The sequence below is a fragment of the Lepidothrix coronata genome, unplaced genomic scaffold (genome assembly GCF_001604755.1).
Source record: "Lepidothrix coronata isolate B3197 unplaced genomic scaffold, Lepidothrix_coronata-1.0 Scaffold110, whole genome shotgun sequence".
Taxonomy (NCBI): domain Eukaryota; kingdom Metazoa; phylum Chordata; class Aves; order Passeriformes; family Pipridae; genus Lepidothrix; species Lepidothrix coronata.
In genome coordinates this window covers 730,989-754,931 of record NW_016690290.1, presented here as the reverse complement: position 1 = coordinate 754,931, position 23,943 = coordinate 730,989, and the positions used below count along the sequence as shown (strand labels likewise).

At 45.7% G+C, this 23,943-nt stretch overlaps 3 protein-coding genes across 13 annotated transcripts in view; 2 read left to right on the top strand and 1 right to left on the bottom strand.

The window, feature by feature from the left end:
- HSF4 (heat shock transcription factor 4) overlaps nucleotides 1-11,881 on the top strand; it is a 26,642-nt gene extending 14,761 nt beyond the window's left edge. For 5 of the 7 annotated variants that reach the window (XM_017824410.1, XM_017824412.1, XM_017824413.1 and 2 more), the window contains 8 exons: nucleotides 397-461; nucleotides 1,817-1,916; nucleotides 2,687-2,811; nucleotides 4,648-4,869; nucleotides 6,127-6,232; nucleotides 7,547-7,615; nucleotides 7,989-8,076; nucleotides 9,227-11,881. In XM_017824410.1, coding sequence (XP_017679899.1) covers nucleotides 397-461; nucleotides 1,817-1,916; nucleotides 2,687-2,811; nucleotides 4,648-4,869; nucleotides 6,127-6,232; nucleotides 7,547-7,615; nucleotides 7,989-8,076; nucleotides 9,227-9,423 — 972 coding nt within the window. In that variant the 3' untranslated portion in view covers nucleotides 9,424-11,881. The remainder of the gene's footprint in view (nucleotides 1-396; nucleotides 462-1,816; nucleotides 1,917-2,686; nucleotides 2,812-4,647; nucleotides 4,870-6,126; nucleotides 6,233-7,546; nucleotides 7,616-7,988; nucleotides 8,077-9,226) is intronic. The other 2 variants (XM_017824415.1, XM_017824416.1) reach the window with 1 other exon arrangement.
- Nucleotides 11,882-12,935: 1,054 nt separating this feature from the next.
- DNAAF1 (dynein axonemal assembly factor 1) lies at nucleotides 12,936-23,804 on the bottom strand. 3 transcript variants are annotated; one of them, XM_017824489.1, is made up of 13 exons: nucleotides 23,541-23,804; nucleotides 22,774-22,899; nucleotides 22,167-22,302; nucleotides 21,243-21,334; nucleotides 20,649-20,870; nucleotides 19,765-19,931; nucleotides 19,387-19,508; nucleotides 18,635-18,849; nucleotides 17,901-18,152; nucleotides 17,213-17,322; nucleotides 15,191-15,259; nucleotides 13,698-14,049; nucleotides 12,936-13,399 (listed from the first exon to the last, which is right to left on the bottom strand). In XM_017824489.1, exons 1-13 carry the CDS (start codon nucleotides 23,800-23,802, stop codon nucleotides 13,293-13,295), a joined length of 2,232 nt encoding a protein of 743 aa, XP_017679978.1. In that variant the 5' UTR covers nucleotides 23,803-23,804; the 3' UTR covers nucleotides 12,936-13,292. The 3 variants fall into 3 exon arrangements, with proteins under 3 accessions (XP_017679978.1, XP_017679977.1, XP_017679979.1); XM_017824488.1 differs by having other exon boundaries at nucleotides 12,937-13,399; nucleotides 13,698-14,052; XM_017824490.1 differs by lacking the exon at nucleotides 22,774-22,899 and having other exon boundaries at nucleotides 12,937-13,399; nucleotides 13,698-14,052.
- Nucleotides 23,805-23,841: 37 nt separating this feature from the next.
- The window catches only part of HSDL1 (hydroxysteroid dehydrogenase like 1), a 5,625-nt gene continuing 5,523 nt past the window's right edge, over nucleotides 23,842-23,943 (top strand). The window contains exon 1 of one of the 3 annotated variants that reach the window (XM_017824482.1): nucleotides 23,842-23,877. The gene's annotated coding sequence lies outside the window, so the exon portion shown is untranslated. Of the gene's footprint in view, nucleotides 23,921-23,943 lie in introns of all 3 variants that reach the window. The other 2 variants (XM_017824480.1, XM_017824481.1) reach the window with 2 other exon arrangements.

The following is a 23,943-nucleotide window of genomic DNA, read 5'->3' as shown; positions in this document are numbered from 1 at the left end:
CTGAAGACTTTAACAGAGTCCAAGCCTAATTCAGGCCTAGGAATGTTTGCATGTGCACTTCACAGGCGTATTCCCAGGTGTGATAGGACCATCTGGAGTTCTGCATGCACAGGGAGGGTGAGAGAAAGCCCTGAGCACATGGATCCAGCAGCCTTTGCACAAAGCAGGCACTGGGCTGTGTCCCTTGAAAGCCAGGCAGGCTGTTTGAGTCCTTGGACAGGTTATTTCTGTTTCAGGCTCCAGTGTCTCGTGCAATTTGGCTCCTGTATCTCATGGCTGCTCCCAGCTTTGGGGTGCTGCTGGGAGGGAGGGACGTGTGAGACAAGAATGGCTGCGGGAGCAGGGAGTGCTGAATCACTCTGCTGATTAACACCGGATTTTGATCTCTCCTGACAGCTGATTCAGTTTCTGTTTGGCCAGCTGCAATCCAGCCCCAGCAGCACTGGGATAAAGAGGAAGCTGTAAGTACCCTTGTGTGGGTGCATAATGTGCCCCTCGCTAAAAGCACAAGCTCAGCTCGCCCGGGCAGGCGGTCACCGGACCAGGGCTCCATGGGATGGGCAGTGAAAGGGCTGAACTGCCGAGTCAGACCTGCTGACAGGCCCCATTCACTGCTCTTTAGAGAAGCACCGTGTCAGCTCATGACCTTTATCTGGGGAGCACAGAGCGTGAGGGGAGATGGGAACGCTAACTAGTGGGAGACTAAAGGGTAGGACCCCGCTGCTGGTCCTACACGTTCCAGTTTTGCCACTTGACATCAGTAGGAGCAGGGCTGGGCCCAGCCAGCCCATGGACACTTTTGGTTTGACCCACAGTCACTGAATGTGGTGTGTATCCAACACAGGTTTGGTGACATGGAACCAACAGAGAGGAAGGTGGGGAAAAATTTTAGCCAAGGAGTGCCTTTAGATAAGCTCTTCCAGGCAAGTGAGTAGAGGAGCTTGAATTAGGAAGCTTAGTGCCTTCTAGGAAAGCAGCCATGCCTTTGGTGCTTGTGGAGAAAAGGAATTTTCTAGGCAGTTTTATAGGGTCATTACAGCAGTGGCAATAGTGGGTGTATAGCAAAATATCCCAGTTCCCTGCTTCTCTGGGACTGTATCACAAAACCAAGCTCTGCCACCCAGGATGTTTCATGATGGAAAAGCAGTGCCATTTTGAGACTCCTTCATATTTTTTTCTTGATTTCAATCAAGAAAACAGACATTCCCACTACAGGACCAGCCCACAGATCTGTTGCTTCTTGTTAATGACCATCTCTAAAGGCCTAGTCAGTCACTTTTTGAAAGCCCATATGCAATGAGTTCAGGCTGTGCTCTGCTTTGTGTCTTCCTCTGCTTTATGACTTACCTAGTGGGTGGCACAGGTTCCTCTTATGAAGTGCTGTGTATGGGGATGCAGTTTTGCCAGAGAGGCTCTGAGTGTGAGGGAGTTGTAAGAAGGAATACAGATTCCCAGTATTGCACTAATCATGTCAGCATAACTACCTCCAGTAAAACAAGCTGAGGATCCAGCCTAGAGCTTGAAATCACTAGCAACTAGGGGTATGAACTGAATTTGTTATTTTACTGGCATCTTTCAAATAAGATGCATAAAATCTGCACCATCCCTTCTCTATATGGTAGTGTTCTTTTTCAATGGTGACCTCCTACAAAACTTTTCCCTTTCTTGTCCATAACACTGGACAAGAAAGACCCTCACAGCTGAGGAAAGACAGAGTACCCAGGGGAAAAGAGCCCTTGGCTGAGAGACATTTCTTGTATGAGCAACCAGGAGCCAGTCAGTACGTGCTGGAAAACAAACCTGTTTCTCTTCACAGACCTCTGATGCTTGACAATGGGATCTCAACTCCCCCAGTGTCCAAGTTCAGCCGGCACTTGTCTGCAGACCCCCTGCACGACCCCTATTTCATACAGTCGGTAGGTTGGCACCGGCCCCTCAGCTCAGGGGGGTTGCTGTGGCCAGGGGGGATAAGGCTTAAAGCAGTAACAGAGATTATGGAGTAAGTAATTTGGCAAGAGTTTGACAGTGAAAAAGAGGTTTGCAAAGCTGAGTGACATTTATAATTTCTTCAGCTCCCCAGTTTCAGGGATGTCTTTGTGTGCTTGTGCTGCTGTGTTCATGTGGGAGGCCGTGGGAGTGAGGGGGAAAGGTGGACCCTGTAACCAAACTCTCCCTGGTGTTACTCCAGCCTGATTCACCTCGGGGGGAAAAGAGGAAGAACTGTGTTCTGGAAGTGGGTACTATGATCTTTCTGACCAGAGCCAGATTTTTGTAGCTGCTGAGGGATCCCCACCATCCCCCTAATCCACCAGAGCAGACAACAGACACTTCTGTCCTGCAGTTAAAATATGTGGGCTGGCATGAGACACCCATACTGCCCTGTTGGGCTGGGTTGGATCTTTCCCTCCAGAGGAAGCTGAGCAGTCTAGGCAAAATGTCAGACGTGGTAAAACCTCCTGGTAGCTGACACTTCAGTCCCAGTGCTTATTTCACACCTGTAACTCTGTGTGGTTGAGGAAAGGTGAGAGGAAATTAAAATGTTGCAGGGTTGGTGAAAGCGTGGTTGGTTTCTGTACAGGCTGGACTCAAGGTCCCAGTGAGTAAACCCCAACAATGTCAGATAGGGCCTTGGACTTGTTCTGGGGCTCAGAAGGATAAATCTGTATGATTTTTGCTTTCCTTTTAGCCATCAACAGAACCTGCCTCTTGCTTAAACAGCCCTGGAATTGCTGGAGGACCCATCATATCTGACGTTACTGAAGCATCACCATCCAACATAATAAATATGCAACCCCCTCCTGAAAATGACAGGTAAACATGTTTGTGATTAAAAATGGGGAGAGTCAGGTCTGGACACACTCATGCAACTCTTCACAAGAGTTTTTTTTCATGGCTGTAATTCTACCAAAGTTTCTGTCTCTATAGAGATGGTGGGATCAAATACTTTTTCCAGTTTGCAAAGTGGGTCAGATTTTCAGAATTAGAGAGGGGTAATAACAGCATAACTTTCAAAACAAAGTCCTGAGTTTCATGTTGAGAGCTTCCACTCTTTGAGAAATATTCTGTGTTTCTTTATATTTTCTCCTCAAGACAGGGGCTGTCTCAGACTTAATCAACTAACTAGATACTAACACTTGTTGGGTTTGTAGAGAGAGAGAAATAATGTTTCCTTTTGGCTTTGGCAGAGAAGAAACAATCAAATTGTACATCTTTCTGCTAATGAGAACAGAAAGGTTGCATCACAACAACTTCCGATTTTTGACAACTTTTCTGTGAAAAGGCCCCAGTAACTTAAGAACTGAATGCAGAGGTATTTTAATGCTTATCTCTTCCTGCCACAGACATGCAGTGTGTTTAGGGCTAGTAGCAGAATAGCTACAGCTATGTCAGTGGAAAGTAAGTAGACAGATGAATCATGGAAACAGTTTCTGAGGCGTAGAGGCGAGGCAGTTATACTCTAGAAATTGCCTGTAAATCTGCCACATAATTGAAACCATAGCCATAAAATTAGCTAGGAGCATGCAAAGAGCCTCAGATTAAAAAAAAAAAAACAAACAAAAACCAAAAAAAAAACAACAGAAACCAACCAACCCTGGAAGCCATTTCTAAAGCAGAAAAACTTTAATATAATCTTCAAGTTAAGTTACTTATTTCTGCTAATTACTGAGTGCCATCTGGTGGCTCCTGATCTGTGCTGTGCCTGCATGAGTTGAGACTCTGAGTCAGCCCTGGCCCTCATCAGTTCAGGTGTGGTACTTGCTAAATCCACATGAGCTGCTGGTGGGAGCTGAGAACCCACGAGACCAGCAGATGATCAGAAGGGGCTGTTGAGGAAGGCTCTGCAGTGTCACACACCATCCTGTGTGTGTGACATGGTGTTGTCTCAGCAGAGCAAGTCTGTGAGTGTTGGGTGATAAGAGTTCTCAGAATGGCTTCCATGCCCTGTGCCTGTTGACCTATGTGCCTTTGTCATTTTGGCTTCAGCTCTGCAGGTTCACAGGGAGCTGTGCAATCTCCTGTAAGTAATGTAGAGTAGACCTGTACATCCAAAATGCTGCTAATAAAAACTTCATTGGTACATGTCCATGTGGGAATAACGTGGAGTGCCTCTCCCACTGGAAGAAGGCAAGACTCCAAACGAGTAAGACTGACTGGACTGTCAGATTGTGATAGCTTCTGTTCCAAGCCCTGGAGAGCCACGAGATCCTGACCTGTGTCACTGGGATCTCTAGAGTGCTTGCCTGTCCAAACCTAACTCCTGCATGGGAAGGTCTTGCTGATCCCATTCCTATCTCTAGGGTGGAGACTTTTTCAGAAGAACCTCTCTAGCCCAGTGACCCTTTAACCTAACACTCACCCGAGGACTGATCAACACATGGAAGTGCATTTCCCATGTTTGCAGAACAACTGAATGGGGCAAATTCATTTTAACTGTGGCCGATGAAGTGAATGAATATATTTCAGCTGAGCACGTTTCTAGAGCTTGCTGAGAAGAAAACAAGGCTGCTGGTTCCTTTTGCTTGTGGGGGGAGTGGAAAGCCCTCCTGGGGCAGTCTGAGGGGAAGTGGGAGCAGCCCTTGTGCCCCTGCCCAGCAGCAGGAGCCCGTGCAGAGCTGTGTGTGGTGCTGAGCCCTGTCTCTGGTGCAGGGAGAAGTGCCTGATGCTGATCAAGGAGGAGCCCGTGAGCCCTGGCGTGAAGGGCACGGCCGAGCCCGACGTGCCCCTGCCCGGCTGCCGGGCCTGCCCCGAGCCCCCGGTGCTGCCTGTTGCCATGGTCCAGTCTGTCCTGGAGGGCAAGGGGGGCTGTGCTGCAGCCCCAGGGACCTCCCAGCCGCCAGAGAGGAGGGGCAGAAGGGCTCTGCTGGACAGGTGAGGCGAGGAGGGACAGCTGTGGCCCTACCTGTTCCCATGGCTCTGCCTTCCCACTTGCAGGGTGGGGAAGGGGGGAGTTGGGGATGGATGGAGGGAGGGAGGGTGACTCCAAGTTGCCAAGTGCAGCCTGGTACCTGTGGCACCTGCTAGAGGAGCCTCAAAGTGCAAGGGACAGCTCACAGAGCTGGGGGGTCTGTGGGTGGCTGCCTGAAGGACCAGCAGAGCTGTCAGAGGATGTGCAGCAGAGCCTTGGGAGTAGGAAGAGGGGGATTTGCCCAAGGCCCAAGTGAAAGCTGGAGCCCAGAGCAGCATCTGTGCTGCAGGCTGGCAGGCCACTGGACTGTGCTGCACATCTGCAAGGGGCACCAGCACAGTGCCCCTGGGCTCAGCCACAGGGCAGGCTGGGTGAGCCTCTGCTGCAGCTGGGGGCTGAAATCCCAACAGCTCTGAAATCAAGGCTGAGGGCTCAGGAGACCTCACCAGCAGAAGGGGAGCCTGGTGCAGCTTGGTGGATGATGTGGAACTGCAGGTCATTCTTGATGGCAGCTGCAGCACTGTAAGGAGGACTGGGGAGGAATGGTGGGGAACCCAAAACACTCATTAGGCTTATCAGAAAAGCTTCCATTTTCCTTTAGGTCCTTACAGAGAATCAGAACCCTCCTTCTGAATCCACTGGATACTTCAAAACATTTTATTAGAAGCAAAATAATCCTTTTTTACAGACCTGAGTTTAAGAGACATTTTTTATAGCTTTTGGGGAGATTAAACCCAGCAGGGCCTCACTGTTGCTCCTTTAGCTGAGTATTTCCAGTAAATGCAGCCTGCAGGCTGAATGCCTGCAGCTAAAGGTCACTCCTTTAAAAAGCATCAGTTAACAGTAATTCTTGGACCAGTAAGGATGGCAGTGCAGCCTGTTCTGGTTTCAAGTGCCTCTAAAAGGATTTCCTCTAAGGAAAGGTTTAATTTTCCCAGTCTCAAGGAGGTGCTTACAGACTATCCATCCCCAAACCACGTGTGTCACCCAGGAGAGGGGGAGTCTCACTTGTTTTACCATCAGCCCAGTCTCCTGTGTGCTCTGCTGAGTTGTGCTTCTGGGATTAAACCAAGTTACATGGCATAAACCCAGACTGGCAGTGGGCTCTTGGTTTTCAAAATGAGATTCAAACACCCTGCTGGAAGACTGCTCAGTCCTGCTTTCTATACATATCTGTGCAAATGTCCTTTGTGGCAACATGTCCCGTTGTGTTTTCTCAGAACAGATATTTCAGACCCGTTGGAGGGCACTGACTGGAGCCTGGAGGGGCTGCAGCTGCTGCTGAGGAGCCAGCAGTATGGCCTGGAGCCTGCCAGCCTGCTGGATGTGAGTGCTGCTGCTCGGGTGGGGCTGTGTCACAGCTGGGAGGGTCACAGGGGTTCCCTCGGGCTGCAAATCAGACCATGCTGCTCCTTCCTCTGTGGCATTTTGTCTGCCACGTGCTGCCTGTGGAGTCACAGCCCTGTTTCGACCTGCTCACAAGAACTAGCAAGATCTCAGATTAAATGATGCTTTTTCTTTTTGCACTGAAAATAAACATATTTGAACTTCTCAGAGCACAAAACATGGTGCATTTGGTAAAGAAATCAACAAATGTATGTAAAATAGGTTTAATATGACTCTCTAGCTAGTTTGGTAATTACTTTGTGTGGGTTAGTTTATTTTCTGCATCTTAGATACTCCCAGATAGTGTTTAGCTTTTACTGCCTTCCCCTTTCCCCCTTTCCCACGTTCAGGGAAGTGTAGCCAATGTCAAATTCTCTCTCTGCTGAGGCATTTGTCTGTCTCAGTTCTCAGGTCACCTCTCCTTAGAAATGGATGGTGGCTTTTTCTTGGCTATACATGCGGAAATAGGAAGGTTTGTTTATTCTCTATTGTACATAAAGTTAGTATATGAAAGGTTTCTGCCAATAATCAAATAACTCTGTCCGTAAGGAAAGAATCTGTATGTCAAAGATATGCTCCCTTGAGGAGGTGCTTCAGATTAAGCTTTCATGGATAAATAGGAATGAAAAATCATTTAAAAGTCAATCTTATTCTCTTCAAGTCATTTCCCAAGTGTCTGTGATTGATTTTGACTTTACAGGGAGCATTTCTAATGGGCTGCTCTATCACTGGCTCTGTTGGTTCCTGTTTCTTGTTTCTCATTAGGAAATGTTTCTCATTTTCCTGTTACCCACACACGTCTCTCTCTGTGCAACTAACGTCACGAGAGTGAGAATGAATCATGGAGCTGTGCCCCAGATCAACAGCTCCTTTTCCCAGACTGCTCAGACTTACTGCCATGGAAGCAATGATGCAACAGGAACCTGCCCTCTGCTACTGAGTTTTGGAATGCTTTTAAAGCCCACGTGGCTCTGGAGGTGTCCTAGAGCAGTGAAAAAGGGCTTTAAGTTGCATGTGCAGTGACACAAAGAGCTGCCCTGGTCTGTGACACCCCCGTGGCACCCGTGTCTGTGCTGTCCCTCCAGGCAGCAGCAGGGCCTGGGGGTCTCACAAGTGCCCCCTTAGCCCAGCACACAGGAGCCTTTGCCTGTAGCTTCCCTTGGTGCAGGGCTACAACCCTCCAGCAGACAGTGGAGGACGTGGCTGCCTCAGACCATTCCACCCTTCAGAGCCCTAACTGTGTTTGTCTCCCAGCAGGTCTTTAATCCCAATTTATCTCTGAGTGAGTGGAATATGACTGAAATGGAGGCCAGTCTGTCCCCGGTAAGAGATGAGTATTTCTGAGATATGAAAATAATAATCACAGAGGCACAGAATGGCCTGGGTTTGGAAGGGACCTGAACCAGCCACGGGACACCAGCCTGGCCACCTCGGGTGACATGAGCCACGTTAGCCAGTGCTCCAGGGGGGATTGCACCTCCCTGCACCCTCTCCTGCAGGCAGATCTGCCCTGGAGCCCCGGGTTTGGGGGTTTGGGAGGGGCAGTGAGCCGGGGGACAGGCAGGGCAGGAGGGTGGCTGCTGTTCCTGGGGGGGTTGGGAGCGTGATGAAGCACCGATGCTCCCAGTGGCCTAGTTCTAACGAGCTCCCCTGTCTTTGTATAATTGTACATTGTAGTTTATATTTTTGCATCAAGATGCAGCGACTCACAGTGGACCTGGAGAAGAATGCAACTGAGCTGCCCCCAAAAGTGTTCAACGCCCCGTTTAACAGCACCTGCCCAGGTAGGAGCAGCAGCTGGGAAGGGATGTCACTGAGGTGCTCACAGTGTCAGCAGTGGATACCACGTCCAGCACTGACTGTTTGCCAGGGGAGTTGTTATTTTATTCCATCATTGCCAGTCAGCAGTGTTGCCACAGCAGCTGCTGAGCCAGTTACTGCACAGTGGGGAAGGTGTGAGGGATAAACTGAGGTGTAAATGGAATTGAACTGCCCCCATTTCTGCCATGGGTCCTCTCCATGTCTGTCAAGCTTCTGCTTTCCCTGCCTGTTCACGGCCACCTCAGGGCACTGTGGTGATCTCAGTGGCTGGGGTGGTAAGAGCTGCACAGGTTCTGGGTTTCCTCTGGCTCCTGCTGCACAGGAGGTGCCCTGGAAGCTGCTGGCAGCCAGAGGCAAAGGCTGTGTCTCTGTTTCTCCAGACCTCTGAGCAAACCTCAAGGGAACTGTCCTGCTGATCTCCCACTCCCTGACTGATGAAGTGTGTCACTGACCTTAGACATGAATCTAGAAGTGTTTTCCTGGTCATGGAATAGTGATATATTTTTATTTTCATGTGTATTCAGCTGGGATGGACTTGATAGAGAAGTTTTTGTGAGCCCTGGTTGGTGCTGTAGCCACTTTTTGATTTATTGCATGTTGTTCAAGGACTTCCAACCTCAGCATTTTGCATGAGCATCTCAAAGGCATTAAAAAAAAAAGCCCAGTTACACCAGGGAGAGTCCTTGAGCATCCCCTGTTTGCAAAGCCTTTGTGGCCCATGCAGTGGTGTGATGCTGGAATAATGGGACAACTGACAGAGGTCTCCTTCTACAAAGAGGAGGAAAACCAGAGAGTTCTTAGTGAAGGAGAAGAGAAGCTGCTCTCATCCACTTCCCAGTGCCTCCAACCATTTGGTCATCCCTCTTTCACTTCTTGGGAGGCATCTCAGCATCCAGGCAGAACCCACCTGGTGACCTGCAGAGATTCCCATGGATCTTAACAGGCTTTTGAGTGAGTCCAGGTGTGACTCAAGTGTTTCCAAGTGATTTTTGCCTGGCGTGAGGCTCCTCCCTGCTCTTGCAATGAGGATTTGTCACTTTCAGTTCTACACAATAAAGTTGGGTAACTTGCCCTGCAGAAGCTGAGTTTTCTCCTGTGTGTTTGCATTCCCAGGAAAGGATGTCATCCTGGAAAGTGCCCAGCAGTTCCTCATCGACCGTCAGTCCATCTTTGGAAACGACCTCCTCAGCTTGCCTGAGAGTTCATCCCTTTATGTTCCACCTGAAAATGTGGCTTCCTACCTGTCCTCTGTGGGGGTCCAGGGGGACATCCCTTTAAACCTGAGCTCTTCAACAGACAACAGCCAGTGATTTTGCTTCCAAGAACCAACATCTCCCTCCCACCCATCCAAGCATCCACAGGTTTGAATGTAAAGAAACCAAAGTGACTCAGAAACCCACTAGAGAGTTTCTTTTTGTGCCCTTTCTTTGGAGTAGATGGAAACGGTTGGTAGCTGTTGCATTGCTCTCCCTGCACCTGGTTTTCAGTGTTTTTTAAAACAAAATACTGTTTCTGGTGCTCGCTCCTAGGGGGAGTGAAAACTTGGCAGGATTTTTTTTTTCTTGAAAATGCCTTTAGAAATTTCAAAACTTCTAACAAAATTTAAGTGAAAAGTAGCTTGAAAGTCCATCTGAGACTTCATAAAATAGTGGTCCTGACTAGTGTCTGCTACAGCAAACTGTGGGATTTTACAGGGGCAGCACGGATTAGCTAAGATGCCTGACCCTTCTCCATGCTGTTCTTGAAATAGGAAAATAATCTAATACTCTACAAATATTTTTTTATCCATTTTCTGGGTTTGATGGGATGCACCTGTGCCTCTCCCTTGTCCTCCTAGGGTGAGTAGGAAACAGATCTCTCAGGGTGTGCAGAAGATCATTTTCTGAGTGACCCCCCAGGACGTGTCTCTGGCTCTCAGGGGAGCCACAGACCATCACAGGCCACAAAACATCCCATGCTGAGTTGAGAGCGTTTGTTGTTTGGGATTTGTTTTGCCCCAAATTTCTTTTCTCTTAGATAAAGGCAGGGCACTCCATACTTAAAAACATAAAAAAGGGATAGACTCTTCTGCACACGCAGTTTTTCATGTGCAGAGGGGACTGAGGGAGCACACTCTGGGTTTGGTGCTGGCTAAGTATTCCATGTCCAGTCCAATGGTTTTTTTTCCCTTGCCTTTGACCTGTTCTATTTCCTCTGAAGATGTGCCTGTTGGTTTACTGATGTATAAAATCTGATTAAGGAGTTCAATTGATTGGATCCCCTTTTTAGAAGGACTCTCAGCTGCTCAGTGTAGGAGAGAAGCAGAAGGGTTAGTCCACCATGTCCCACAAACTTTTCTTCTGTCCTTTGTGCATCTGAGACCAGCCTCAAAGGCTGAACTAATCTTCCCCTTCCGTGTGGTTTCTGACGACTCAGTTTCTCAACAAAGCAGAGCTTTGTTTTTTATGCTGTAGTTCTAATGAGAACATATTATTTATCTCAATATCCTCTACCTGAGTTGCTTTTCCTTAGGAAAGCTACTCAAATGCAGTAGAACAGATCCAGGAAATTCAATTAACTCAGGCCTCCTAAGGGCTTAGACAGGGAGGTGTAAGCTGTGCCAGTGTCATTTGAAGAAATGCTCTGTCCCCTTTCATTGCCATGACAGTTCTTGGTTATAAACCAGATTTCTGAGCATCTTGGTCAAGCAGCATCCACACCAAAATGCTGTCAATCAATCAGATGAGTGCAGGCTCAAAATGACAATAAGATGAGCATGTTTTAAATGGACCTTCCTGTCACAGCCCTTTCCTCCATCCATTTATCATTATGTGAACAGATGTGTTAGTTCAGAAACGTTCACTTTTGAGCACATTTTCCCCCAGCTGACTCCTGTGTGCTGGGAGCTCTGTCACTGCCTTGGTGGTGCAGTCTGTGCAGGAGCAGGGTGTGAGAGCTTCTGAATTAATCCCAGCCACTGTTTTTGTGTTCAGGACTAAGGGAAAATTCTGGCAGCCCCCATTGGCCTGGTATTTAGATGATGTGCTTGAGTGTATCCTGGAAAAGGTTTTCCTTTTCAAGGGATTTGTGCTCAGAAAGTTCACCTAGATCAGCCCATTTGCCACTATTTTGCCATTTCCAGCGATGGAAAGTCATTGAGTTGCACTCTGATTAATTCTTTTCTCATAGATAATTGAAGGCTGTCTGGTGTCTGCTGACAGCCAGCAGTGTGTGTTCAAGATTCACATCCTTCTCTGAGCTCCCACACTCTCGGCTGCTGAAACGTTAACACTGAATGTATTGAACAAGGTATTGAAGCACATGCTTAACTTCAAGCTCCTGAAGCCTTTTTCTGAAGCCTGTGGTGTGCTTGAGGTTGGGTGTGGGTTCAGTGCCCTCCTGGTTGGGGCTGAGCAATGACCCACCTTGGGGAGCTGCCTGTGCAGGGCTCAGCTCAGCCCAGGGCCCGACACCGTCCCGGGCTGCGGCGTCTCCGTGCAGGGGCAGCCTGAGCTCGTGGGGAGCAGCCTCTCGGGAGGGTCCTTGGGGTTTTCTTTAGGCTTTTTGCTCTACTATAAACATGGGATTGGAGCTTGACAGGGAGAGAGGAACCTCCAGGAAGAGAACTTGGGAGCCACTCCTGTGAAGAGCCAAGCTCGTGTTCCTCGGCTTTTTACACTGTTAATTTTACTGGAAGGTGACGTGCTGAGACTGCGTTTTGCACTATGCTGTACATTTGTAAAGTTTTACAGAAAACACTAATTAAACATGTTTCCTTTTTCTCATTTAGTCCTGCTTTGGCATTTCTCTCACTCCTTTCGCCTACCCCTCACTCCTTTTCTCCTTCCCCAAAGCAACTCTCCTGTAAGATTCAGGGGATTTACCTGTGAGCTCAAAGAGCCCCTGCTGGTGGGTTGTGGTCACTGTGAACACACAGGACCTGGAGACACCTCACGTGTAAAATGTGGCAAAGTAAACACAGCTCAGAAAGCTGTTGAGTTCTCCAAACTAAAACGCTGGTCAGGGTGGGTATATCTGGTAAAAGGATCAGAGTAAAGGAATCTGTAGTTCTTGAAACCACTTGCTGCCTTTTTTTTTTTTTTAATGTATCCTGGTTTTCTTGCTTTCAGTGATAATAGAGCTCAAACTTCACTCTTGGATTACTTTTTTTAAATCTTTTGTTTACAAACATAATATAGTCCCTCCTTGTTTCTAGTATAGGAGGAGGGTACCAGGACAGGCACTAAAACACAGCACAGAAAATGCACAACCCGAAGCCCTCAAAGTGGTCCTTATCCAGCTTCCAGAAAAGGAAGCAGCTACTTTTTAAGAGAAAGCTCCCACAGGTTGCTGGCAGCATTTGCAGCTTTCTGAAGGGCAGATTCCTTTGCTGGTGCTTTCAGACAAGCCTGTTCTCCACAGGCCCTTGGCTCACCCTCCCCCCCTGTCCTGGAGCCCAAGGATTTTACCAGCATGTTTTAATCCATGGAAAGTGGAAAATGGCTGGAATTTAAAGCAATTGTGTTGTCTTCCCTGAGGGCTTCTACAATTACTTTGTGTCACTGTGAGATCCAGTTCTCTTGCCACCAGATGGCACCCAAGCCCAGCTAACTGGAAATACAGCTTTTCAACGAGCCCAGAGTAATATTTTATTTCTCTAAATCTGCACATGTACAAGACCTGTTCAATTCTATTTATCACGAATTATTAAGTATTTATAGAAGCATGAAAAAAGACACTCACCTGAATTTGAGCAGGGCTTAGTGAAGTGAGGTCACTCAGAGCTGAGGCCATTGCTGATGTGGTGATGGTTGTGTCACAAAAACATTGTCAGCCCTTGATGATGAGGCCACCTCTCACAGGGTGTGGTTACAAGCAGAATCTTTATTTGGTTCAAATGACAGATACATGTTACGTTTTGCTTTGAAACTACATCTGTATTGAAACCCTGAGATATAAACATTTAACTAAGTAATTTCTAGAAGGATGCAAAGGCACAAAGAACAGGAGGATGGAATTTAACCTCAGAACAGCAGTTTGCAAAGCAGTGAACAGCCCCTGCCCTGCAGAGCCTGGGCCGGGGGGTTTGTGTGTCACGGGGTGGTGCCAGTTCCAACTGATGGTCCCACTGCTGGGCTCCATCCTTTGGGATGGTCCCATGCACTCAGATCCAGATTTGGTCCCTTTTTTTCCAAAGGGATTAATCCAATCCACTCTCAGTGTCCTTGTCCCCTGGTGCTCTGGGAGGACACCCTTCACCCTCAGCCAGGCCCTCCATCACTGGAGCTTCTCCATCACTGCCAGCCCCTGTTAAAAGCACAGAGGTAACACACAGATAAAAATCACTTGGTGGTCTTTAATGCTGAAAAAAGAAACGTAGAGCCCAATTTTTAAAAACCATTTCAATGAAACTCAGCAATAAATCCTCTGTAGAAAAAGAGAGAATACCATTTTAATTCCTAATTTATTAGGATTCCCACACAAATAAAAGGAAGAGGTGATTGTAACTAGCAATCTTCAACGAGAGCTGAACAGACCCTTACTTTTAGTGTGCATGTGCCACCCACCTTTTCCTCTGTGATCAGTAATGTCACTGTAATCTTACCATCCTCTTCCCATGGGCTTGGGTCATCTGGTTGATGGCAGACTGGTGACAACAGCAGATGGTCCTTGGGCTCAGTGACTACCTCTTGTATCAAGGGTTTCAAGGGGGCTGCTTCTTTATCTTTGATCTCCAGGTGTCTTTCTGAATTAGCAGGCTCTGTAAAGAAGCTTTCAAGAAGGGGTCTTAAGTGCTCCTCCTCTTCATGCTCTTTATGGCTCTTACATGCATTTGAAAAAATTGCTGTTGGAACTTCTTCTACTGATTTCTCAAACGTGCTTTTATTGTTTTCCTCTAATGCAGAATTGCTGTCATTTGTCACTTCAGAAATTATTTCAATCTTTGGGTGATAGTCCTGCTGTAAAGGTAGAAAACATAATTGAAAATATATTATTCTTAGATATAAAAGCTAAAGGATGGGTAACTATCACTTGGATCCATGTAACAGTTGTCAGCTTCGATGTGGTGTTCTCCCAAAATGTAGGGAAGGTGTGCTCCCCCCCCAGCCCTGCTGCTGAATGGATGGCTCTCAGGTTAACTATTCCTCAGGCTTCAGTGACCAACTGACCATAACCCAGCAACAGTTCATAAAAAGCCCTATTTCAGCAATTCAGCAGTGTGTGGGCTGCATTGAATTACTTTACTCCAAACCTGACTAACATCTTCATTTGTCTTCAGTCGAGAGCTGAGCACCCTTTGCAGCATGACAGCTGCTAACACAGACTCCTTCACTAATCCTTTGTTCCCTTCCCTTGCCTTCTTTTAATTGGAGGCTTTGTTGGCCAAGACATTTTGCAACACTGCTGTGAGTCTGTGACCAAAAGAGAAAATAAATTCCATGCCTTGTGCTGACTGTCAGAAAAGTTACCTTGGAGAAACTTGTAAGAACATGTCCTGTACCAGCCCCTGTCTCCAGCAAGGCCAGGATGATTCTCTGATTAGCAGGAGAGCCAAAACTGTGCTTTTAGTCTTTGGTGCCTTCTTCTTGCCCCTTCTGTTTCTGCTTATAGGCTTTTGCCTAAAAGATTAGTTTGAGCAAAGCAAAGTGCTAATGTGCACGGGGACTGGCCTGCAGTGGAGCAGAGGAGGGTCAATCTCTGTGTTTTCAGCTGAAATGTCAGATTTTATTCAGCAGCAGGTGCTTTGTTCTCTCTGTTCAGTCCTTTGCAGCATATTAGTACTGGTAAAGTGTATTTTAAGAGTAATCTTCATTATAACATTACATACTACTAAGAAATTAAACTTATGTAACTGGTGCATTACTTGATCTTAGGTTTTCATTCTTCTATTTTTGCTATAGAATAATATAAAAATCAAATAAAAAAAAAGATTTACAAGTGGATATGATCTGCTGAAATCATCCATTTTAGTTTATAAATGCATAACTGATTGCACCTCCCAACTCAGCATTTCACAACTTAGATTATCCTCACTTTGCAAAACATTTGTGAATGTGTTTAGGCAAGCTTCATTACTGGAATTAATAAAAATGTTACCTTCTGAACAAAGATTTCCTCTTCTGGGGGAAATTCAGTTACATCTACATCTTCTAAATCAGGCAGTTCCTGAAAACAATCACAGATCATGAATCAGGGATTATCTACTGTAACCCAAGAAGGAGGACACCTCTGCTCCCTGGGAACCTTCTCCAGGGCAGTGCCTGTCAGGGTGTGAGGCCACGGCCAGCAGTGCCCCCCATCCTCCTCTCACAGCTGGGGCCAGTGCAGCATGTCCTGAAGTGACACAGCTTTACAAAAACAGCATTCAGCAAGTACAACTTAAGAGCTGAGACTAATGTTAGTGGGTGGAATTTGGTGTCAGCAGGGAGGTGAAGTAGCTGTTATTGTTGCAATCAGCAGGGTGCACCTGCAGATCAAACCAAAATCACTCACTAAAAGTCCTCCTGGTTTAGGTACATGGGATGTGGGTCAAACACTGCCGAGGCCTGTGCAGCAACAGGAGCTTGTTTCTGCTTGACAAAGGGATGTCACAACCACCACATTGCAAATCCTCTCCACTCTCCTCCCTTATCTCACTCCCCAGACCATCCACAGTCGGGATCTGAACAAGGACAGCTGTGCTGCTCCAGAGCTCCTCACCAGCCCTTCCCAGCCATCCCTGCCATGGCAGCACTCCGGCTCCTTGGAATGTCTGCGGTGATGTGAGTACAGGAGGGTGTTTGCTGGGAGAAGCTCTTGCTGTTACTAAACCTGGCTGGAGAACAAAGTAGCAAAGGACACTGAAATGTGCCTTAGTGTGTGATCTGGGTTTGGCTTTTCTCCTGCAGAATTAAAATAGTCCCTGTTTAAGATCTAAAGAAACCCCAGGGGTGCATGCTGAACAGTTCTTTATGTCACAGTTTGGGCAAAGGAGCTTCCTATGGTGCCACTGAGCACCAGGGGAAAAACAAACACTGAACTGATGAGTTCCTCACATCGTGGGTACCTACAGTATCACCACATATTTAAAGCCTTTATTTCAGACCCTGCAAGATCTGCTTTTAAAGATAGTATTGTGTATGCTTTGAATTGCTGCCAGTTCTCTCCACTGTGTTTTTTAAACCCATTATTAAAGACAGGCAAGCAGGAGGAGGCAGCAGCAAACCCTCTACTGAAGCAGTGGGTTGAGCCCTTGGAGAACGTGGAATTTTTTCCTGGGAGATTGAGAGCATGGCAAAGATATGAGACTTTTCTGGCGGTAGTTAAGCATGGCAGTGTAAGGTATCAAAGAGTATATGAAGTGCTCTGGGAAATGGTAAGGCCAAAGTTTGTTCTTGCTGGTTGTGTCACAGTGTGACACTGTCAGTGCAGCAGCAGTGTCCTTGCCAGGACACACTGAACAGTTCTGCTCTGAAGGGAGGGTGTATTTCTCAGTGGTATCCATGTCCTCCCCAGGGTTAAGTGTGGTAAACATGTGTAAAGGTTGCAGATAATACAGGACCATATTCCAAATGTCAATTACTTATTATATACCTGAATAATGCAAATCCTGCTTTTCTTGGAAATAGACCTCCAAGTTCTATTTTGAGAATTAATTTATAATACCTGATACTGGTAGGTAACATTGACAGTGATGGGGTTGCTATTTCTTCCTTATGCTTTTTCTGCAATAGTTCACATTTTCAACTGCATATTTCATTTGAGTTTTGCTTAAGAGGACCAATGTATCTACTAGATTCTTTTTGATATGATTTGTTTTTAAATGAGAGCCCTCATTAGCTTCTCCAGAGAAATCAAAGAGATAGAAGGTCAACTTCAGGTGATTTATAGGACAAAAGCACTTGTAGGACAAAAATTTTAAGGACAAAATAAACTTTGGAAGCAGTGGTAAATTCTTTATATATGCTACACTGGACAGAATGAATACCTCTGCAACTTTACCTTTTGGGTTCCTTTTACTTATCCTAATAGTAGAGCTCTCTTAAGAACCTGGGCATACTGGCCAGGATGTCACAGGAATTACCTTGGAGAAGACAATACCCACATGTAAACTTCTCAAAATCTCAATCCAATACATACATCAAGATAAAGTTTCTCCAGTGTCTCCACTTTGAACTGCTCCATTCCAGCATATTCATCCCCTTCAGGAAGCAGGGCCTTGTCAGTGGCTGCCTCCTGTCCTGGCAGATCTAAAGAACAAACAACAGTCAGTTGGAGAGAACTAACTGAATAAAAAATGTCTACATTGCAAGAGCAAGCACTGCAGAGCCAAACTGCTGGGGACTGACCACCACTGCAGAACTCATAGCTGAATCCAGCACTTGGTCTTTCCAGCACATTCTTGGTCTCTCTTATATCTTATATTGTATAAATTCATATTTTCAACTGGCAATAATGTATTCCACAATCTATAAAGCATTCTTCCATGTGTGAGGGCACAAACCCACCTCTGGAGGGATGACCAGCTTCTGCTGGCAGACAGACTGCACAGTGGCACCAAGGCCAGCCTGTCCTGTCACTAAACCTGGCATCTTTGAGAAGTGCAGTTCCACCCTCAAGCTGCAGAAGTTGCAGATTAAGCCCTCAGAATTTTTTTATTTGTTGTATTTAAAGAATATTTTATCCAGTATTGCTTGATTTTCCCAGTCACTGTGGAAATCTAATGGAATGTTCTTATCTATGAATCAGCAGAGGCTGCACCAAGGCAGAGTTTGGCTCATCATCTCTGCACCCTCAGTTTGCTTTGGTTCCTCACTGGGTACATTACCATCTGTCTCCTGGTTGAGATTTGCACATTTGTAAAAGTCTGGTTCCTGCACATCCTCTTGAACTCCAGCAGGAATATTTCCAGATGTGTTATCTTCCCTATTTGGCAGAAGTGTTATCACTTCATCACTAACATCAAAACCTTCATCTTTAAATTTCTCAGTCCTCTCTTGAGCTTCTTCCTCTTCTGACATATTTGAAGGCTTTGATGTATTAGAATTTCCATCACCATCTTTTGAATTTGCAGGTGCTCCTACAGAAGAAACAAGTTCATTAAAATTGTTAAGTCAATCTACCACTGCTCATTCTAAATATCCAAACACTACTACACTGGCCTAAAATATGCAGCAAAAGCTCCTACTTCACTTGAGCAGCTATTTGTGGATGAGTAGTCCTCCCAAGACTGCAGCAATGTTGTGGGTTTTCCCATCTCAACTCCCCAGCAAATAAAGTTCCCAGGCAAAAAAAAATCATCTAGAGAAAACACTGTAGTAAACAATTGGCTGGTCCTTATAGTTAACTTTGAAAAGACTCACAAGTGACTACATATTTAAACATATGCTTGAGGACTTTGATGAATCAGCAACAAGTGCTGGTTGTCTCTCCTTTGTGCAATTCACTTGCTTGCAGAACAAATTTTACTTGTTAGTCAACCCAAAGAATATCAGATAAAGACTCCTCTGCACATTCAAACTGAAGTGATTACAGACACCTTCCAAAATTGTAAGCACAAACCTTCTAGGATATCTGTTGCATCTCCATTTCCACATCTTGCACTTGTATCTCCTTCTTCCATGCACTTTTGTCTTTTACTTTCCTCTGCTTTTTGCCTCATTGCTGCTAATGCATCAATGCTATCTTGGATTTTTTTTCTCTCTCTGGTTTCCCATTTTTCCCTTTCTACTTTCTCAGCTTCAAGCCCTCCAACAGCCCAGGCTTCTGCACAGGCTCTAATGAAAACACAAAACCTCACTGTAATACAGCTACAAAAGCCCATCCTTGCAATGACAGAGAAATTTAAAATAGCTTGAAACAGCACAAAATAGAAAAAAAAGCATTTAGCAGTGACAATCCTTTATGCAACAGGGATGAATGTGTATCTCATCTTGTATGTGGAACTGAAACAAAAAAATAAAGATAGCCAAATGCTGGTGATCACAGCCCCAGAGATTGGGCTGGGCTTGGCTTGGCTCTCCCAGACACCCGCTCAGATTCTGCTGAAATCAGGATTTGCCTCTGCTCTACAGACTTGGCCTAAGAGCATTCTGCTCAAGAATTCTTTTGTGAAAAAATAGATTGCTTTTTTCTAGGTATGTTAGATGTAGAAGTCTGCAATACAATACTCTTGTCCTCTAAGTCACCCACCTTCAATAAATTATACTGGTCAGCCTTCCTTTCCTTCCATGACAATTCTGACAAAAAGTGTGTGAGTGATCATTAGCATTTGATCTTTATTGCTGTGTGATGAAGAAGGCTGTGTTTCTTACCTATCCTTTGGGAAAACTGGTCTGTCATCCAGATATGTTAGTTGTTTTAGTCGAACAATAAGTGTTTTTCTATAATTAGCAATTTTCCTTATCACCTCGTTTCCCATCAAATTCAGCACGTGCTAGAGAAACAAGGGGAACCATTTTTAAAGTTGAGTAGCAAAAAAACCCCAATCTGGATATGCACTTTCCCTGTCATTTCAAAAACAAGAGGTGAACAAAACACCCTGAGTGTTACAGGCAATCAACAAGAAATAAAACATGGTTAATAATGTTTCTTTTAAAGCAGTGCCTGTTGTGCACTGAACTACCCAACCAGAGCACTCCATGGGGCTCACCCCCACACACGACAGGAACCCTGAGCTGTGTTTGCCTTACCAGGTTAGGCATGGTCTCCAGAATAGTTACAATACTTGGATCACTGAGGCAGTTGTGGGAAAGATCCAGAACAGAAATACTGGGGCACTCCTGCAGGTGCTGGATGTCCTCCACTGTCCTCAGCTTGTTGTGAGCAATCTGCAGAGTCTGCAGGACTTTCAGACAAGCTGCAGGACAAGGACAAGGAGAGGAAAGGTAAGAGTTGTTGCTTCACAGAGGGGTTCCTGGAGCAAGTAAAAAACTGCATTGTCAAACTAATTGTTTGTATTGAATTTGGAGATTTTTTTCCAAATTTGTTATTCTGCTATATGCACTTTTTGGCTAGGCCCCCAAAGCTGCTTTCTTCACCAAACAGCTGTTTGGTTTTGGGATAGTGGTTGTCCTTCATTCACATTTCAAACTAATTAGTTACACACGTTTCAAAATTTTCCAATGTATGCAAGTGGTAATGTAGGGGAATTGTTTTTATTTTCTGCTGAAGACAGAATAAATCTTTTAGCAGACATAAGAGATTCGGTAATTGTGTCTGCAACTGCCAAAGCACATCTTAACTGTAAATAGTGAAAACTGGATTGTCAGCCTGTCTGCAACACAGATAAGACTGAGATAGTACTAAGAAGTGAGGAAAAAAATACCTAATTATTCTAGGTATCCACGTGAAAGTAGTTCCTACATATTTTCTCTTTTTTCATCAATTTAATTTGCAAAATACATAGGTTTGACTCCTCAACAGAAGCCCTGTGGACTTTGGTATGGGATATTGTGCAAAATTCTATCATGAATAAAATTATCCCTTGAAACTAGTGCCACTGATAATAGCTTAGTCAGAGCTTAGGAACGTGGGCTTGGCCAAGGTTACAACACACTGTACCAACAGTTCTTACAGAGATTCTCAATGGTCTTAATGTAGTTGTTACTGATGTTGAGGGAATCCAGCTTCTGTAAGGGTTCAAGGTTTTCAATCTTCTCAATTAAATTGAGTTGCAAGTAGAGGCAGCGCAGCTCTGTCTGAGCCTGCAGGTTCTCGATTTTCCTCAGGCCGTTGCACTGCAGCCACAAACACCTCAGCCCCGTGTACTCCTCCAGGTTCTCCAGCCGGTCAAACCCTGCACACAAAAGCTCTTTGTACAAGCACATTTAAGGAAAAAACATATATTTTCCTCTGAATGCAACCCAGAGCAGTATTTTAAGACACTTCTCAGGGGCTATTGTTTTAGGAAAAAAAACCAAAAATATGTCCCTTGATTCCTACTGATCCCTTGAATGACTACACAAAGTGAATTAGATGTATAATCAGTTTATTTTTCTACCTTCATATTGAGACATTTTGTTTCCCAATTCCAGTATTATATAAAATTAACTTATGTTTTTAATTTAAAAGAATGATTAGATATCTTACTTTAGTGAGCCATGAAATAGCTTCTCTGCTAAAATGCTACTTGGAATGATAAATCTAAACAGTCATGTCCACATCTTACCTTTATAATGCAAGTAAAGTGTATCATTTAAGTAGGGGGTCCAGTATAATTTCTGCTGTTTACAGATGTCCAGCAGAGTCTTTTTTGTCATTCTAAAATAATAACAGGAAGCAGAAGAAAAACAAAAAGTGTATTTCAGTGCACATTCTGAAATCTTTTGCTTCCTTACAGATTCCAATGCAACACAACTAATAGTTCTTTCACGCAATACAAATAGCTACAGCTTTCAAAACTATATTCCAAATTAAGAAAGCAATAGGTTTTTTTAGAGTGGCTTCTCATTTCTACCTGTTTAAGTGAGTTACCAGACTCTTCTGCTAAAAAACAGAGAGGATGTAGGAAAATGGGTAGGGAATGAGAGAGTCCATCTTCCTGGAAAAGAGCAGCGTGGTTCTATGTCAGCTTCTCCTTCCTTCCTCTCCAGTTCTTTCCTCTGTTCCTTGTTGCTTTGGTACAGGACCTTGGGTGGCACAGCCACTATGCAACATTTTTCTCAGACTAGAAAAATCAATAGTTCTCAGCCCAACATTTTAATGAAATGCTGACTCTGAAATAGCACTCAGGAAAGTTTTACTGTGCAGCTGTGGCTGGCTGGGAATGCCACGAGGAATTAACACAATGCCTTGTCTGAACTGATGCTGAGAAATGGTCAAATCTACTGGCAAATGACTCCTACAAGAGTTTGCACAATTTTCTCCGGATCCACTAAATAGACTACCTCATGTGGTTAGAATGTAGTTTGCTACTGTGGCCATAAAAAACCCAAACATCTGTACATCACTGATTCCTGATTCATCGATTATTCTTAAGTTAGTCTGCAAAATTGTTCTCCAGAGTTAAGATCAACATGCAGAGCAGCAAAACTCCCACTGACTTCAATGATGCCAAGATTTAAATAAAACACATCCACAAGCAATGCATTACCTCACAGAGCCCCTCTTTTCTGCTGTCCTTTGACTGGATGAGCTGGTTACAGACTCGTGATCCACACCTGATTTCTGTTCATTCTGTTGGTCTGCTCTGGACATACAGTTGATGGCTTTCTCTTGAGTTTTAACATCTTTGTAAGTAAGAAAAGGAGTTGCAATTTAACAGCAAGGCTGGGGAAAATGTGTCATGTTGCCAATTACTTTAGAGAAATATTGAAGAGGACTTGAATGTGAATTTCAGGAGGAGGAGGGTTTTAATCAAGACTTTTGCTGACAATTTTAATGAAACTTAATGTTTTTAGGAGGCAAAATAGTAAAATAAGTAGTAGCAAATTTATCTGCTGAAATATGCATTTATTTTTTTTTTTAGATCTGGAAGTCAGGTAAGACCCACTACTCTTAAGATTATTATAACGTGCAGTGACAATAAAGTACTGGCATCAATGTTCTTATGGTCTTAGACATCTACTATGTATTACAATTAATTAACACTAATTTGCATTTAACAAGACTCTTAGCTTTGCATGTAGAGAGACTACAGTAATGGTGTATCTGAGTCATCCCAAGCACTGTCTGTTAGCTTAGCTCTTCTACAGATTTACCCTTTTGCACTCCTTGGAAGGTGTCTGCAGAGCTACACTCATTCACACTGTCTTTACACTGCCTTTGAGTAACTGGAATTTCAATATTCTTCTCTTCAGAATCTTGCTCTGGACCTTCTAGTTGCACTTGTAGTCCGCACATTTAAAAAGAGACAGTACAAACAAGATGATTGTACCAGCTCATTTAAATATGATTGTAATTGAAACATAATAATAGGACTTATTCAATAGGACAAGAGGCAACGGGCAGAAACTGATGCACAGAAGTTCCACCTGAATGTGAGGAAGAACTTCCCTGCTGTGGGGGTGACCATGTACCGGGACAGATTGCCCAGGGAGGGTGTGGGGTCTCCCTCACTGGAGATATTCCAGAACCTCTGGGTGCAATCCTGTGCCATGAGCCCTGGGATGGCCCTGCTCGAGCGGGGCGTTGGGCCAGATGGTCCCAACCACTGTGGTCCCTTCCAGTGTGACCCATTCTGCAATCTGTGGTGCGTGATTTAGAGGTCAGGCCAGCTGTGTGATCACAACACAGGAAAAAGTACCTTTCCGGTAAGAGGAAAGTAAAGAAACAGAGGTAATGGTAAAAAAAGGGACAGGCAGGTAGTAACTGAGCACGCCTCAGTTATGGCAGGATTTCCAGTGACTTTGCTGGGAGAAAGCACAGCCTCGCATGGCATCCAGGTGAGTAGTTAACAGACGATGTCAGCGCATTGTGTTGGCCAGAGTGTCCCGAGCTGGTCCTGGCGAGCCAGCCCGGGGCTCACCTGTGCTGCCAGCGCTGCCCTCACGCTCTGAGGGGGCAGCTCCGGCTGTGGGGTCGCCCGGCGGTGCCTCTGCCGCCTCTGGCGCTGTGACCTCCCCTCCGCCGCCGCCGGCCCGCTCTGCGGCGGGCGCTTCCATTCTCACAGCCCCCGAGTCAGCACCGGACTCACGGCCCGACTTTTGCGGACGAAACGCCCGCAGGTCCCGGCAGGGCCGGGAGGGAGCGCGGCCCGGCCCCGCCGCCACAGCCCGCACCGTCGCCATGGCGACCGCGCGCGACGGCCCACAAGGCGGTGCGGCCGCTCCCGGCGGCCCCGCGCGGCGGCGGGGAAGGAACGGCCTGGGGTGAGGGGGGACAGGTACGGAGGGTGAGGAGGGACAGGTACAGAGGGTGAGGGGGGACAG